Source organism: Zootoca vivipara, chromosome 17 (genome assembly GCF_963506605.1).
Source record: "Zootoca vivipara chromosome 17, rZooViv1.1, whole genome shotgun sequence".
Lineage (NCBI taxonomy): Eukaryota > Metazoa > Chordata > Lepidosauria > Squamata > Lacertidae > Zootoca > Zootoca vivipara.
The window spans coordinates 24,496,264-24,513,066 of record NC_083292.1 but is presented as its reverse complement, the minus strand read 5'-3'; the positions used below and the strand labels follow the sequence as shown (position 1 = coordinate 24,513,066).

Sequence of the window (16,803 nt, the reverse complement as noted above, 5' to 3'; positions counted from 1 at the left end):
ATCTTTATTGAATCTTGTCTGAATTCTTTATATACTTTATTCAATTCGAAGTTATTCGAAGCATTCTAAAGTTTTTATAAATATTGTCTATAGATCAAGCCGCCGCCTCCGCATCTGCACGTTGCAGCCCCGCTTCCCGCCTCCTTTGCAAGCCCTGATTTTATCTCTGCTGGTGGAGCCGGAAGTGGAGGCAACTCTGGGGTTGAAGGAGAACTTTCTCCCCACGCCCAGCGTCTTGTCTGTTACTGTATGTATTTGATACTGTAATTGGGGGAAGGAAAACCTTTTAGCGCCCAGTCAATGGGGAGACGAGGGAAGGAAGGTGTACATAGGGAATACAGTATTATAAACTCATATAAGCTGGACTGTGCCTGCTTTGAATCCCCGCTTTTGCAAGAACGTATTGTCCTCAGTAAACTCTTTACTGCTTCCCCAATATTGTTCAGATGGTATTTTAAGGAACGGGGTCAAGGGTCTCAGGACCCACTTCTTCCAATGTATGAAGTAAAGTTGCTCAGCTTGCATGGGTGGGGTCAGCCAGGAAGCAGATCATTCAGGTTACAAATTGGCAGAAAATTAACGTTTTAAGCTCCACCCATGGTTTTCGGCTTTTCTAAATTGCAAATGTGTTCTAGCCCTTTAAAAGTTTTTCTGGTTAAAGATATATGCCCCACCCACCTACCTGGGCCAGGTGAGCTCCTTGACAGCCAGTCCATGGTGAGTACATATCCAAGCCCTAAACTGGGCCAATCAGAATGTAGGGAGAGAACAGCAGAGCAACCAATGGCAGTGTGGGAATGGCTTCCTAAGACTGTGCTACCTGACTGCTGTACCTGAAGCTGGTTAAACCCAGGAAATCGCAGAGTAGTGAGATCACCTGCTTCTTTTGGACCCAGAGGAAAGAGGCACAGGTGTGTCCTCACCTGCTTTCTTGTGCGGTACCTAAACTCCTGAGGAGCTTGAAGTCACTATGCGGGCCAAGGATGATGAATATGATTACCTCTTCAAAAGTAAGTTTTCCCCCTCTTTTTTCAATTTCCTGGCCTTCCTAAGAGTTGCAAACTCTTATTCTTTTGCTTTTTAGGGCGTGGGGGGGGGGTGTTAACAGGAGAGAAGCTTCTGTCCAAACACGATCATTACTTAGCTGCTGATGTGTGCTGTTTTAAAACTCTTACATTGCTCCATTCTTCTCCTTTTAAAAAGTGTATTTTGCACTCAAAAGGCCGATTTTATGTATTCGCTTCTACCCTAAGAGAGAGCAGCCCCCGCAACTTGCCTATGAAATGTCTCATATACAGTAATGTAGAACCTATGTAAAACTGCCCCACTCATGAAAAGTTGTTGGGTAACTCCAGCCACCCCTGATTTTTCCCCCATAAGCCCTGTGCTGCGGCCCCACAAACATCCCATGTTTCCTAATTTTTTTATTTACACCCATCTAAACTTGGGTGTCTAAGACAGACATCAAGTTTAAAAGTAAAAATGGGGAAAGATTGGGCTTTTGTGGGTCTACCCTGCAGGGCTGCGGGGAAGAATCAAAGGTGGCTGTTCCATATTCCAGCCCAGTTTGTTTCCTCCCCTCCCTGAAACCAGGATTCATACAACAGCTGACAATTCCTTGCCCCAACTGTGGGTCTCTCTGCTGCTTCCTTTTCTAAATTTTATTATTTAACTTATTTCAGGAATAATGTCCCAGGGTGTTAATGGGACTCAGTTTTGGGAGCAGGTGTTGTGCTGTGTCTATGAATCTCAGCAAAACACCTGAGATCTCTCTTCCTTGGGTTTTAAAAACCCAGGAATTTGAACTGAGGGTTGAGGGGGTGTCTAATGAAACTGAAAAACCAAATTGCCCCACAGAACTGTACCTTATTGGTTTATCTAAGTCTTATTTTTCACAACAAGTTTGGAAAGTTTTTCTGGCCCTGCTCTCTCTGGCAAGCTGCCTTTGAAAGCTGGTTTGTTTAATTGTACATTGTCTTGACCTTCAACTCTCCCTCCTCCTCCCAGGGGCCAGCTCTACCATTAGGCAAAATGAGGCAAGGTGCCTCAGGCAAGAGATTGAACCCTCAATCCAGTCAGATTCTGTACATCAAGTGTGTGGGGGTCCTATAGTTTTCTTCAGGCAGAAAAATATTTCATAAAAATATTTTTATATATTATGGACTGTGAGAAAAAACACACTCAAAGCAGTTTAAAACTGGGCCAACCGTGCCTCCTGCTCCATCTGCAAAGTTGGAATAACTGTACTGGCCTACTTTATAGGGCTGCTGTAAAGATTAGGGAGGGACCAATGATGAAATGCTTCTAGCCCCCTCTGCTGCGCAAGTCAAGCATCATCAGGAGCTACCTTGGGCATATTAAAGCCAGAAGCTCAGAAATGCCACTTTCCAGATGTCTGAATAACAATACATGTCTCTTTGCTTTGTATATTATGAGAGCCATTCTTCCGGAGGCAGGTTCCTTAATAACTCTTGAGTGTTGGAAATGAGGTTATCTGAAGAGGGAGGGACAGAGAGTGATGGATGTTCCTGGAGCTTGGGCTGACTCAAGACTTGTTACCTGAGGCAGAGGACAATATGGTGCCCCCCTCAGCTGGTTCTTACTTCAACACTGAAGTCTTCTAGAGCAGTGGTTCCCAATTTGGGGGTCCATGGCACCATTCACATAACCAAAACTACCATAAAGATACCAAATTTTTCAAAAGTCCATGGCTTGGCTTTTGAAAAACAGGAGGTCTGCAGCACTTACCGTAGTTAATTGGCAATCTAGCTCACCTGGAGGCAGCAAGCTATTTTAGCGGCTGTGGCACCACAGCTCCAACAAAGGGGAATAGCAAGAGGTTCAGGAAGAATGGCATGGGTTTTGTTTTTGTTTGTTTTTGCTACCACTGCCTCTCCCGGATCTACCCCCTGAGGCAAGTGTTCCATCCTGTCTAGTGGTAGGGCCAGCCCTGAAAAGAGCTGCACAAGGAATATGGGGGAAGGAGGTTGCATGGATCCTTGAGCAGCCCTACTTTGTTTTTTTAGTTTTTAAATTAAAGTTGGTTCAAATGGTTGCAGTCTAAAGCAGCTGCCATTGGTTTTACTTTGTTCCCCACTTTTAATATCCTGGCTTTCTCCCAGGCAGGATATTGCTGTTCACCTCTCTTTGTCATCCTCACAACAACCCTGTGAGGTTGGTTAAGCTGAAAGGCATGACTGGCCCAAGGTCAGCCAGTGAGCTTTGCAGGCTGGCACTCTGACTTGTGTGTGCAAATTGGTTTGTTCATTGAAAACATCAGTATATCACTCTGAGCCATCAAGTTTACAGGAGAATTTCCTGCTTCGCTTGATTATGTTCACCTCAAATGCAGTGCTCTAAAACCAGCATTCTCCAGCCAAATGTTTTGGACTACAGTATCACATCAGACCCGGGGCTGGTGGATGCTGTATTCAAAATGTTGGTGCTAGTTGGGGGTTGATGAGTAAGGCTATCTTAGCCAATGTCATCCTGTTAGGATGCTTTTAGAGCCAAATACTGACAGCCCATCCAGATATCCATTTTATTGTGCATTCATACGCAGTCCCTCCTGCCAACCTAGTAGTTGAAAAGCACATCAAAGTGCAAGTAGATAAATAGGTACCGCTACAGCGGGAAAGTAAACGGCGTTTCCGTGCGCTGCTCTGGTTTGCCAGAAGCGGCTTTGTCATGCTGGCCACATGACCTGGAAGCTGTACGCCGGCTCCCTCAGGCAATAATGCGAGATGAGCGCCGCAACCCCAGAGTCGGTCACGACTGGACCTAATGGTCAGGGGTCCCTTTACCTTTACACAGTCCTACTTCTAATGCTGTTTTGGAGCAGACTAAGGCCCCATCTGTACTATACATTTAAAGCACTATAATTCTAGGAGGTGTAGTTTGTTAAGGGTGCCGAGAGTTGCTAGGGGACCCCCCGATTCTCCTCCCAATGATCAAAATTCCCCAGGTGCCTAGCATGTTTTGCAGCCTGCGAGGGTTCCACTGCGACCAAGTGAAGATGTAATGCCGCCAGGTTTGGTGACTGACATCTGCAGTATCTGGCTGTTCCGCAGCAATGTTTTCTGCTGTTTCACGCACCCCTGCGGGCTCCTGCATCAAAAGACGCTGCTGTGCACCAGCCAGCCGATCTTGTCACTATTTTATTCTGGATTGTTTTATTTGATAATAATAATAATAATAATAATAATTTATTATTTATACCCCGCCCATCTGGCTGGGTTTCCCCAGCCACTCTGGGCAGCTTCCAAACTAATGTGTTGTAAACCGCTTTGAGATTTCCCCCCCTCTGAAACATAAAACAGTATAGAAATGAAATGAATAATAATTTTAAAAAATGAAACGTGGGGTGGTGACCATAACCTAGGTTTACGGTGCCATTTGGTAATTAGCTAATATATCTAACACTGCCCCCTCCCAGAGCTACAATTCCCAGGGTCTGACTCTTCTGTTTCAAGTGTATCTGAAGAAGTGTGCATGCACACGAAAGCTCATACCAAAATAAAAACTTAGTTGGTATTTAAGGTGCTACTGAAGGAAATTTTTTAATTCCCAGAATAGTTCACAATGATGTGTGGATGATCCAGGATAAATAAACCACACCAGCACTATTATTGGATCAATGACATGTTGCAGAATGTAAGCACCCAGGGGGAGCGGGGTACCAGGGCCGGCTCTAGGTAGACCCCTGGCGGTGCGGTGCGCCAGGGCGCCGGGCCAGTAGGCAGGGTGCCATTCGGCGAAGCCACACGGAAACCAGGCTGCGCCCTGCGAGGGCGGGGGCGCCGGAGCGATCTCCGCCCCTCAGCACCAGGGTGGCCGACCTGCTCGAGACTGCCCTGCGGGGAACCCTAGTTCTGGAGGGGGTCTGAGGGTGAAGCCAGACCCAAGACCACTTGTAGGCTGAGCTGCTGAGGCCCTCCCTGCTTACATCTTGCTCTTGTCGGAAGAGGAGTTTCATCCAAATGAGTCAACGATTGCTCATGGACTGAAGTCTCTGGATTTCGCTTCGGATGACTCTGCTTCCTTTTCTTTGAAAAAGCTGGAATGACGGCTTGTGTTGCTACACACCTCTTTTTTATAAAAAAAAATAAAAAAACCTTTCACCTTCACTTGCTCATGTTCCACACCCAGAGATGGGTTCACAAACAGTCCTTTTGTATTCTGAGGAACAGGGATAGGTAGCTGGTGGTTGGCAGTGAGACAGGAAGGGCTTCCAAACCAGGCGTGAGAAGGTGAGGCATTGACTGCCTAGTTGCTCCCTGGGTTGGCTCACTGCATGGAGGGCGGGTGGGGTGGCGGGACAGGAATCCAGCCATTCCTGTTTTGTAGCATTTTTACCTGGATGGGCTTGTGAAGCAGCATTTCAGCTCAGGGGAAAGGAGGTGTGCTTCATTCTCTGCCAAGGTAGGCCTTGGGTCTCTGGGCCTAAAGAACCCATCTGGAATGATGCCCATTTTATTGTCCTTGTGCTCATTGGGGTGGTTATATAGGCCATCATACTACTAACACGGTTTGCACTTGCAAACGTTTGGAGGCAGATGCGATCTGTTCTATTTCCAGTCGCTACATGTCCTGCTGAAATCATAAGAAGAGCCTGCTGGATCAGGCCAATGGCCCATCTAGTCCAACACCCTGTTCTCACAGTGGCCAACTAGATGCCTGTGGGAATCCAGCAAGCAAGACCCAAGCACAAGAGCCCTCTCCCCTCCTGTCCTTTCCAGTAACTGGTATTCAGAAGCATCATTGCTTCCAACTGTGGAGACACTCAGCACTGCCATCATGGCTAGTGGCTGCCAAGAGCTCTCTCTTCCATGAATTTGCTCAATCGTCTCTTAAGGCCATCTCAGGTTGGTGGCCATCACTGCCTCCTGTGGGAAGGAGTTCCAGAGTTTAACTACATGCTGCATAAAGACAGGGGCGGAGCTACCTGCCCCGGCACCTGGAGCGGTGCAGGGGCGGGGCTAGCCGCTTGTGTGGGGAGCGTCCTTAGCCGCTAGCTGCCCGCAGCAGCATCGTCGTGCAGCGAGCGTCTGGGGGCACCACCCGTGCAGCAAGCGGGGTGGCGCGGCGCGGCGCGGCAATGTCACCTGCCCTCACGGCTGACACCCGGTGCGCACCGCACCCCCCGCGCCTGCCTTTCTCCGCCAGTGCATAAAGAGCTTTCTTTTAAAGAGCCAGTGTGGTATAGTGGTTAAGAGCAGTAGACTCCTAATCTGGTGAACCGGGTTCACATCTCAGCTCCTCCACATGCAGCTGCTGGGTGACCTTGGGCTAGTTACACTTCTCTGAAGTCTCTCAGCCTCACTCACCTCGCAGAGTGTTTGTTGTGGGGGAGGAAGGGAAAGGAGAATGTTAGCCACTTTGAGACTCCTTAGGGTAGTGATAAAGCGGGATATCAAATCCAAACTCTTATTCTACTTATCCGCCCCAAATCTTCCAACATACAGCTTCATGTATGTGAGAGAGGGAGAAAAACTTAATCCACTTTCTCCATGCAATGAGCAATTGTTTACAATTCTGTCAGGCCGCCTCTTAACTCACCTTTTGTCTAAACTAAGTAGTCCCGAATGCAACTTTTCTTTAGAAGGGAGTCATAACTTTTCTAAGTACAAATGCTATAGTGTTGGGTTTTTTTGTCCTACTTCAGTTGTGCACTATAGCACAAGAGTGCCTTGCCAGACAACAATAATGCGAGACAACAATAATGCGGTATCATTCAGGAAGCACCACAGAACAACAAATAAACTGGGAGGATGTGAGGGAATTATTGTTACAATCATTCTGGAAACTGTAGCTCCGTGAGGGGGATAGGGGTTTCCTACCAACCCTCAGCAGCCTAACAAACTACAGCTCCCATAATTATTTGGGGGAAAGCCGTGAGTGTTTAAAGTGGTATCACAGTGCTTCAAATGTATGGTGTGAATGTGGCCACTGTTGGGTTTGCAACCTCACTGAGAACTAGGACCCTTTTGAGTCTACCTTCCTCCTGGTGTTGTAGTGCTGATAGGGTTGCCATTTTTCAAAAGGTAAAAATCCTGACACCCACAAAGTTGTTGATAGTGATTTTAAGCTTCTGGAGCTGTTTCCACTGCTTTTTCCATCGCGTTGCCATACATCCCGGTTTTCCCTGACACTGTGCCGATTTGGCAAAATCCCCAACACCATTTTTACACCCGAAAAATAGGACATGTCAGGAAATTTCCTGATGTATAGCAAGCCTAGGTGCTGCCAACTTTGAGGACAGGAAGCCTTAATCAGAAACACTTCCCAATGCATCACTGCCTAAGCTATTATGTTGGTGATTAGGAAGAAGTCTGTGGTTAGGAGATTTGGGGTTGTGTGCTACCATTTCCTGTTGACTGAGAATCCTGGGGTTCCTGTGGGCTGGACTTAAAAGAGGCGTTGAGTTACACTTTGTGATTCTGTTTTGCATGTTTGTTTGTTTTGTTTTTTGACAAAGTAATAATCATAAATAAATTGAATAAAAATGTGCACCCACCCATCGTTGTAGCTATCCAACCTCCCAAAATTTTAACACCTCTTGTGATGGTTTGACCCCTTTCCATTTTAACAGCACAAATTCTACAAGCACCCTCCATATCTCCTCAATATCATTTCTCCCTCATATTCCCCATCTTACTTTAATGGTACATGTTAATTTATCATTAATAGCTATATCCCACACCTCTTTGTACCATTCGTCCATTTTATATTCTGCTTGCCCCTTCCACTTCCTAGCTATCATATAATTCGTGCAGCTTTCAATAAATTTGTGAGCAAGTCCTTCATAGCCTGTGAACCTTCCACCCCATCGTAAATTGATAAGAACTGTTTTGCATGTTTGAGAGAAAGAGCTGTGCAAAATATGCTGGTTGCTTCCCCACCCCAGAAATGTTCAAAGCAGTATATTAGATGTGGGAGCAGCCAAACATGCAACTCCACCCCCCACCCCCCAGCAACCCAAAATAGTACAGTCCAGGAAAGACTTCTACGCATTCTGTAGAACTGAGTGTCAAACCTTTTGCCTTATCCTTCCGTTTCTAGCCTTGAACCTTTGGGCAAAGGCTGGGGGGGGGGTTAAGCAAATGAACAACATTTTCCCATTTGCCTTCCCTGTGCCATTAGCATTCTGATGCTAAATTGTCTTCTCCCTATTTGTTACCTTGTTGCTTCTTTGCAGTTGTCCTCATCGGAGACTCGGGAGTAGGGAAAAGCAACCTCCTTTCTCGGTTCACCCGGAATGAGTTCAACCTGGAGAGCAAAAGCACCATTGGGGTGGAATTTGCCACACGGAGCATCCAAGTGGATAACAAGACAGTGAAGGCCCAGATCTGGGATACCGCCGGGCAGGAGCGTTACCGCGCCATTACTTCTGCGTAAGTACTGCCTTGCCTTCTCACGTTGCAGTGGGAAACCCCAAAGTGTTCTTGGCAAACCCCATAGCCACGCCTCTCAGGCCATTCAATAAAAATGCAGTTTGGACCAATGCAGACGTTACGACTTTGGGGTCCTAGTCAGACCACTGTTAAAAGAGATTCCAAGGCTGCTGTTCTTTGCTTTGTAAATACAGTTGTGGACTAGGTCAGTGGTTCCCAACAGGTGGTCCGTGGACCCCCAGGGGTCCGCAAGCTATGCCAGAGGGGTCCGCAAGATGCTATTAGAATAATAAATATATTAAATATATTTCGTATGATAACAGATTTTTTGTTTTGGCCGCTTCCTACATGAGCAGAGTCTAGCGCAAAACTAGAATTAGATGAGGCAGTAGTTCTGCTGTATGCCGTTAGGTGGCGCTTTACAAACACTACTGTTTTGCAAAGAGGCAGCGCGCGCATTCTACTAACACTCACCTCCCCAAGATGCTTTGCGCGCGCTGGCTTCATTTGTGCGCTACTGCGCAGGTACCCTGTCTTCTCCATTCCCCTCCCTCCTCCCTGGCGTGTGCTGCCTCTTTGCAAAACAGTAGTGTTTGTAAACAAAGCAAGCATTTTCTTCCATGTGTTTCATGGAAAACAAATATAGGAATCGGCTCGACATGCGGTCGGATTGCAGAGTGAAAGTTTCAAGTTTGGAACCTAATATTTCAGAAATAATGAACTCAAAGGACAGATTTAACTCATCTCATTAAGAACTGAAAATTAAAACTAACTGTATACTGACGGAGTACTCTGTTGTAACTGTAAAAAATGCATAAATATAAAATATAAAAAGACTCTTAATTTGGCTCTCACTTTTTAATTTTAGGATTAGGAATTAATGGGGGTCCTTGTCACAATAGCGGCTCGATGAGGGGTCCTCGAGAAAATTTTGTTGGGAACCCCTGGACTAGGGGGTTTCTGATAATGGGCAGGGGAAAGCAGGCCAGGAAAAGCTAAACCATACAGTGGTGCCTCGCTTAACGAATGCCCTGCTTAACGAAATTTCCGCTTAACGAAAGGATTTTTCGAGCGGAGGTTGCCTCGCTAGACGAATTCGTTTTATGAAAAATTTGTCTAGCGAATCGCGGTTTCCCATAGGAATACATTGAAATTCAATTAATGCGTTCCTATGGGCAAAAAAAATTCAAATTTTTTTTCAATGCATTCCTATGGGATTCGCTAGACGAATTTTTCGTTATAAGAAAAGACCCGTGGAACGAATTAAATTCGTCTAGCGAGGCACCACTGTACTTAGTTTATTGGTTTCTAAATTTCTGTCCTGCTTTAATGCTGACACCATTTAGGTGGCTAAATGGAATAACCCAATCTCTCTTTTTTTAAAAAAATCCCCAACTAAAAATGGCTTGGAAGATTAAATAACTAATTCGGCAAGGGAAATCAGAAGTCATAAAAGCAATGAATTGTGCCATTCAAAGCTCATGAGAACAAGGTGGGTTTCACCAGGAGCCTAAAAGACAGCAGTGATCAGGCCTGGTGAACAGGATGGAGTTCACTGAGTGCAGCTCCCCCGCCAAAAAAATACTCCCCCCCCCCCGACAGTAGACCTCTGATAAACTGGGGGGTGGCACCCAGAGCACCCCCTAATAAGCAGGCAGGCTCATGTGGGAGAAAGGGGTCCTTTTGTTACCTCTGCAGCCAGGCAAAGACCTTAAACTGGGCCTTGGGTGTAGGTTAGTGTGCCTCTTAATATACTAGTAGTGAGACAGCTAAGGAGGTTGTTGTTGTTGCTGCTGCTGCTGCTGTTGTTTATCCCTGCTGTTGTTTACCCGCCCTTAACCCTAAGGTCCCAGGGGGCAGGTTATGACAATTAAAAAAAAAAACATTGGAAACAGTCTAAATTTAACCACTTGGAATCAGAGAAATAGGATCGGTCCTTAAAACACACATCTCAGGTGCCAAAGGCAGGGGTGAAGAGGAGCATCTTCACCACACAGCTTCTGGTGAATGCTGAAGGTGCCAGGCCGATTCTCCTGCGTGGAGAGAGTTCCACAACTTGAGAGCTGCCACAGAGAAGACCCTGTCCCAGGCCTCCACCATCCCAAGCTCCTGAGGTGGAACTACAGTGGAACTACAAGAAGACCTCGTCTGCTGGTCTTAACACCCTCGAGGGTCTGTAGGGATGGAGACTATCTCAGTTATTTGGGGCCTGGACATCTTGAATTGGGCCTGGAAATGAACTGGCAACCAGTGCAGCTGTTTTAAAGCAGCTGTGATCTAAATGGAAGCCCAGCTGGCTGCTGCATTTTGGAGCACAGGCTGTCTTCTAGGGCAGCCCCACGTAGACCTCTTTGTAACAATCTAACCTGAAAGTTACCAGAGTGGCTAAGTCATCTCTATCCAGAAGACCCCACAGCCTGCACATTCCCAAAGGGCCACACAGAGAGCAATATATATATATATATATATATATATGGTGTGTGTTTGTTATTCCACACCTTTCTCCACAACCGCTTGCCCGATCGCCCTCAACTTTGCCTACAACACTGGAGTCACATGTGGGGGTGTAACTATCCACTTACATTGACCACATGACACACCTAGCACAGGTAGAAACCTGGATTTCTGTACAAAAAAGTGCTCCCTCCAGTGGACATGCGGGGAAGCTGGGAAATAGAAGGCAGAAGAGGTTGCAACACAGCGCCCTCTATCGGAGGCTACACTGGTACTGCAGCTACTAGGCCAAATGGAGGCTCACCTTTACAGACTAGGCCGAATGGAGGTGGGGACTCGCCTGGGTGTGGGTTGGGGGAAGGAGGGGACGGGATAGGTCATGGATCAGGACAGGGTGGGGGGAATCACAGGGATGAGCCACAGCAATGCGTGGCCTGGCCAGCTAGTATATATAGCCATCTAGAAGTTCAGGGGCTAAATTTACTTAGCTGTCCCACATCTGAGGAGGCCAGTTCCAGTTGACAACCTGGCCACCACCAGGTTTGGAACTACTTGCAATTTCTTGGTTGTTTTCAAGGGCAGTCAGCTGGCATCTAATCAAAAGGAATTGTGGGGTGAGGGCTGTGTGCTGTACAGACAATACTGTTGTCCAGTTGGAATGGGAGTGGGAAATGGGTGTGTGTGTTGCAGACATGGCATGTGATCAAGGGTGAACTTCCACAGAGGGGTGTGGGGATCCTTGTGCACACCATGTAAGGTCTCTGAAGGTGCTGTGGACTTAGTTCTTAAGGCAGATAAAAAGTAAGTTAAAAAAGATTCCAACCCCATGCAGTAAAGGTTGGATGCAAAACTCCCCACCCCACAATTGATCAACAATTTGGCAAATGCTCCTTAGTTTTGTCTGGACCAAGCTTCAATTTATCAGCCCTTTTTAAACTCCAGACACCTGTTCCAAGGAATCAAAAGCCACCATCAGGTCAGGGTCTGATAGAAAGGAAAGTCAGTGCTAAATATTCTCAGTATATTCTCAATCCTGTGTCTCCTCCCAGTGGTTTCATGTGGGTATTAGACAGCATGGATGAACTCTATTCATTGTCGACCCAAGATATCTTGGGAGCAGAGCAGAGTGTTCCCTCACCATCACGAGATTGTCAGTTGCCAAGACAATTCTAAGTTTGGAATGGGTTTTTCAAGATCACCTTCCTTGCTCTGAAAAGATTTTTCTTTGGCTTCTGTGACTGTGAGAAGGGCAGAGGTTTTGCAGGGACAGAAGGGAAATCCTAATTTATTTAAGGAAGGTGTTTTATTACAAGTAGGCAAAAGCTTCCGAGCTTAAAACAACCGTCCTTAATTCAGCTGCACGGTTTCTGGTGCCAGCTGTTAGTGGACATTAAATCAAGCACTAAAAATCTTGGGCTTGGTGACAAAGGCTGTTCTAGAACCTTTTCAATCTGGTTCCCTCTGGATGTTTCAGAACAACTCCCATCATGACTCAGCTGGCTGGAGCTGATGTGAGTTGTAGTTTTGAGTTGTGATGTGAGTTGTAGTCCAAAACATAATACTCGTTCCACATTTGTAAGAAATCTCACTTTGAAACTCACTGCAACCACCTTTGCTGTTCTCTTTTCTGCGCCTGCTAAAAACATTTTTGTTTGCGCCGGGCTATCCAGAAATGCAGAAGATGTGTGTTTTAATCTGTTTTCATTACAGGTAGGTAGCCGTGTTGGTCTGAGTCGAAACAAAATAAAAAAAATCCTTCAGTAGCACCTTAAAGACCAACTAAGTTTTTATTTTGGTTTGAGCTTTCGTGTGCATGCACACTTTGGTATCTGAAGAAGTGTGCATGCACACGAAAGCTCATACCAAAATAAAAACTTAGTTGGTCTTTAAGGTGCTACTGAATGATTTTTTTTAAATCTGTTTTCAGTATGTCACTGATTTTAATTGTTCTTTGAATAGCTGCTTTTAACTGTTCGTATTGATAATTTTACTGTTCTGTTCTTTTTGTAAACTGCTTTGAAGTTTTATTTCCTACAGTCAGGCGGTATATAAACGTTACAAAATAAAGAAATGAAATGTTTGTAATGGGCTATGCAGTTATTTGGAGAGTGAAATTTGTAATGGATGGGTTTTTGTTTTTTTTCGACGGATGGGGGTGGCATTCAGTGTTGTGCAGCATGCTTAGTTTTTACCTCCCCCTCCCACCTTCCACCTTCTGATCCCACTGCAGTTACTACCGGGGGGCAGTTGGGGCACTTCTTGTTTACGACATCGCCAAGTACCTGACCTATGAGAACGCAGAGCGCTGGCTTAAGGAGCTGCAGGACCACGCTGACGCCAACATCGTCATCATGCTGGTGGGCAACAAGAGCGACCTACGGCATCTGCGGGCAGTTCCCACCGATGAAGCCAAGAGCTTTGCAGGTACTCCTCTGCCCCATTCCTCCCGCCGCCTCCTTTTACTTGCTCTGGTGAGGGAGGGTCCCTAGACTCTGCACAAGGCACTGTGCATATCTGTGTTTTTCTTCATTTCTGTTTTGTACATAATGGCTTTCACCAACCTGGTGCCCTCCAGGGGCTGTTGGACTCAAGCTCCCACCAGCCCCAATCAGCAGGGTCAAGGAGGATGGGAGTTGTTTCCAAAAAAATATCTGGAGGGCTACACTTTCCCCACTCACTGTGTTGCAGCCGCAGGGACTAGAACCTTGAATTTAATTTTTCTTAAGGAGAACGAAATAAGGCTGGCTTTCTTGGGATGCCTCTTCTGAACCAGATTCTAAATTTCAAACTTTTGCTGTGCCCGTGTGGCATTGTGGAACCCAAGTAGCCCTCGTTATAGAGAAGTGAAGAGTAGATATGGGTTGTTGAGGTTATGTGTTGTCAACAGAGCAACAGTCTTTATTTCCTCAAGGGGCAGCTGCTATAGTTACAATCCCTCTGTCCTCGTACATCTGGATATTCTGGGGAGCTGAGCTCTGAACCTGCTTGCTAATGTGAAGCCTCGAAATGTCTATGGGATGTGCAGGATGCATTTCCATCCTAGTTTGCCAACCCCAACAATGCATCTTGGCTAGTGGGAAAGGAATTCCAACTCATAGCTTCAAACTGGTTTGGCTCTTGGTACCTCTGCTTCTGACAAGGCTGTCAAGAACAGAGGTCTGTTCATCTTTGCACCTGGAAGATTCAGGACAGGGGAAAAAAGGAAGTCCTTCACACGAGTGTGGAACTCCCTCCCGCAGGAGGCAGTGATGGCCACCAACTTGGATGGCTTTAAAAGAGGATTGGACAAATTCATGGAGGACAGTATGACTATTGGTGGCTACTAGCCACAATGGCTATGCTCTGCCTTCATGGTCGAAGGCAGCAATGCTTTTGAATGCCATTTGCCGGAAACCACAGGAGGGGAGAATGCTCTTGTCGTGCTTGGGTCCTGCTTGCAGGCTTCCCCACAGGTATCTGGTTGGCCACTGTGAGAACAGGATGCTGGACTAGATAGGCCATTGGCCTGATCCAGCAGGCCTTGCTCATGTTCTTATGTTCCCACAGAAAAGAATGGCTTGTCATTCATAGAGACGTCAGCTCTGGATTCCACCAATGTGGAGACTGCCTTCCACAACATCCTAACAGGTAAGCCGTTACGTGGGGTAGGGCGAACTCGCAGATAAACTGGCTTCTTGCAACTGCTTGCCTGGTGAAGAATTCCGGAGCACTTGAAAACTTTACATACTTCTGTGACATTTGGGCTGGTCCCAGCAAAGGTATTACACCAACTGGGGAGGTGTTTTTTTTTTTTTTAAGGATGCTACAACAGCTACTTATTGCTTCTTACATAAGAAATAAGCTACGCTTCTGCTCTCCAAAACACACCGTCCCCCATCACTGTACTAGCCTCATTTGTCTGCATGACTTCATCTTCTCCGCTTTTTGCTCTCCAGAAATCTACCGGATTGTGTCCCAGAGGCAGATTGCTGGTGGGCAGCCGGAGACGGAGTTTAGCGCCAGCAGCACCATCGAGCCGATCAAGGTCCTGCCTACCCACCAGGAGGGCCGGCAAGCCCCTTGCTGCCAGAACATCTAGCCTGCAAAGACTGCAACCAGGAAATGAAAAGGGGAACAAGGAAGGCCAAGTAGTCTCCGGGTACTTTCCCAGTACCTCCAAGGGGGGAAATGATGCTCCAGGCAAACTCCTCTTTTTCTTCTTCTGGTACCCAACGTCCACTGTGCTACTCACTCTGCTTCATGTAGGTCAGAAACACATAACGGATCATGTTCTTCTTTAGATGTGGGGAAACGTTGGTGTCAATGGGTGCTTTTCGGACCACCCATTTTCGGACCACCATTGAGAGACACCCCATCCCAATTCCACAGCCTTCTTCCCTGAGAGGTGGCTGATGGCATGAGGAAGTTGGTGGGTCGCAGGCATGGCGCTTTCCGCATGAGTAGGCCCTTTGAATTTCTTGCCGAAACTATTTTCCTGACTCTAGTGTATATTACCTGGTTTAAGTAGAGCCCTTTGCTAACATAGGGGGTCATGGCATTCAACACTATATGTCTGGAATGAAAAGGGGTTGAGCTGGTTGGGCAGCTCACTTCTAAACCAAAGGTAGAGTGGACTCACTATCATGGCTTCATGAACTGTGGTTTTCATTTTTTTTTAAGTTGCTGAATGTTAAATAAAAGCAACATCTCCTTTGCTCCCTCCTAATTAGAACTCCTCTTTGAGGGAAGCCATGATGAATTAAGCCTGGTCCCGCCCCCAAGTTGGTTCTGTCATACAGACATGCCCTCCCCACCCAAAAAAATTGGGGGGCTCCCCTGAGGTACAAAAGTTGGGCTCTTGACTAAGCCTCCGCCTGCGTAAAGAAGTCCAGAAATTGAGGCAAGGCCCGAGGCCTGCCTCGCTTAGAAGACGGTGAACTTTAACCGTCCTGTGGCTTGGCAGCAAAATGGCTTTGTACTATCAACAAGCAAATAGGAGTTGCTTCTGAGTGGTGACTGTTCTGGGCGTGCCTGATGGCTTTAAAGCACAACTCACCACTCAGGTTGCATTTGTGAGGGCGTCTGTCACCTTCACCACAGCAGCAGAAAAGCCTCCCGGCCTGGTATGATCACACCCTATGTTGGCTCATCGCATTGGGTGACCACTTCCCGCGGATTTTAATCCACCAAATTGGTATATTTCCCTGCTGTCCCTTGTGCTGCTTTAAAGACCCAGGTTCCCATTAGCTTCATGTCTCACGAGCCCTCCCGAAGCAAGTTTGGGAAATGGGAAGCCCAGAGCAGCAATAAGTAGCCTTTTGGGGACCATGAATGGAGCTGGAGTTTGCATTCTTGCTCAGCCTTGGAGAAAATGGCTGACCCTCAGGATGGAGAAAGAAGAAGAAGTTGGTCAGAGTTGTTTTCTCCCTCCCCTCCCTATTTTGACTTTGCTACCTTTTCTGGAGTGATCAACCGGTAAAGATGAGAGTATCCTGATGGTTAGATTCTCGTGGCTTTCCCTTGGTTTTGCTCCCAACTGCAACCTTTGTGTAAATAGTAGGCTATTGGGAGGGGGGTATTTTAATGTATGGAATTGCCTTCCTTTCATTTGCTTTGGAACTTCTGTTGTTGTTTTTTTGTGGGGTCTCGACTTCTGTGTGTGCTAAATGTTTAAATAAAAGCTCTTTGTTTTATTGCATTGTGTTTATTTACTACACTTTTATCCTACCCTTTTCCCTCCAAGGAGATTGAGGTTCTCTCTCTCCGCCCATCCACATAGCTGTCAAGTTTTCCCTTTTCTCGCGAGGAAGCCTATTCAGCATGAGGGAATTTCCCTTAAAAAAAGGGAGAACTTGACAGCTATGCCCATGCATTTTACCCAAACAACAACCCTGTGAGGTGAGTTAGGCTCAGATATGCTGAGATTCGTGGCCGATCTGGGTATTGAACTCTGGTCTCCCAGGCCCTAGTACTGCGC

The 16,803-nt window shown here is 46.6% G+C and overlaps 1 protein-coding gene across 1 annotated transcript; it reads left to right on the top strand.

Annotated features, from left to right (window-relative positions):
* The first annotated feature begins 792 nt into the window (after positions 1 to 792).
* On the top strand, positions 793 to 16,519 carry LOC118075853 (ras-related protein Rab-11A). The gene is made up of 5 exons (XM_035098199.2): positions 793 to 1,010; positions 8,198 to 8,393; positions 13,078 to 13,271; positions 14,394 to 14,474; positions 14,783 to 16,519. The coding sequence occupies exons 1-5, from the start codon at positions 971 to 973 to the stop codon at positions 14,923 to 14,925; spliced, it is 654 nt and encodes a 217-aa protein (XP_034954090.1). The 5' UTR covers positions 793 to 970; the 3' UTR covers positions 14,926 to 16,519.
* The last annotated feature ends 284 nt before the right edge of the window (positions 16,520 to 16,803 follow it).

Bases quoted from the DNA above. Each gene is read 5' to 3' on its own strand.
- LOC118075853 (XM_035098199.2), top strand. From the start codon at position 971: ATGCGGGCCAAGGATGATGAATATGATTACCTCTTCAAAA. The intron at 1,011-8,197 runs GTAAGTTTTCCC...GCTTCTTTGCAG, and splicing joins ATATGATTACCTCTTCAAAA to TTGTCCTCATCGGAGACTCG. The intron at 14,475-14,782 runs GTAAGCCGTTAC...TTTGCTCTCCAG, and splicing joins CTTCCACAACATCCTAACAG to AAATCTACCGGATTGTGTCC.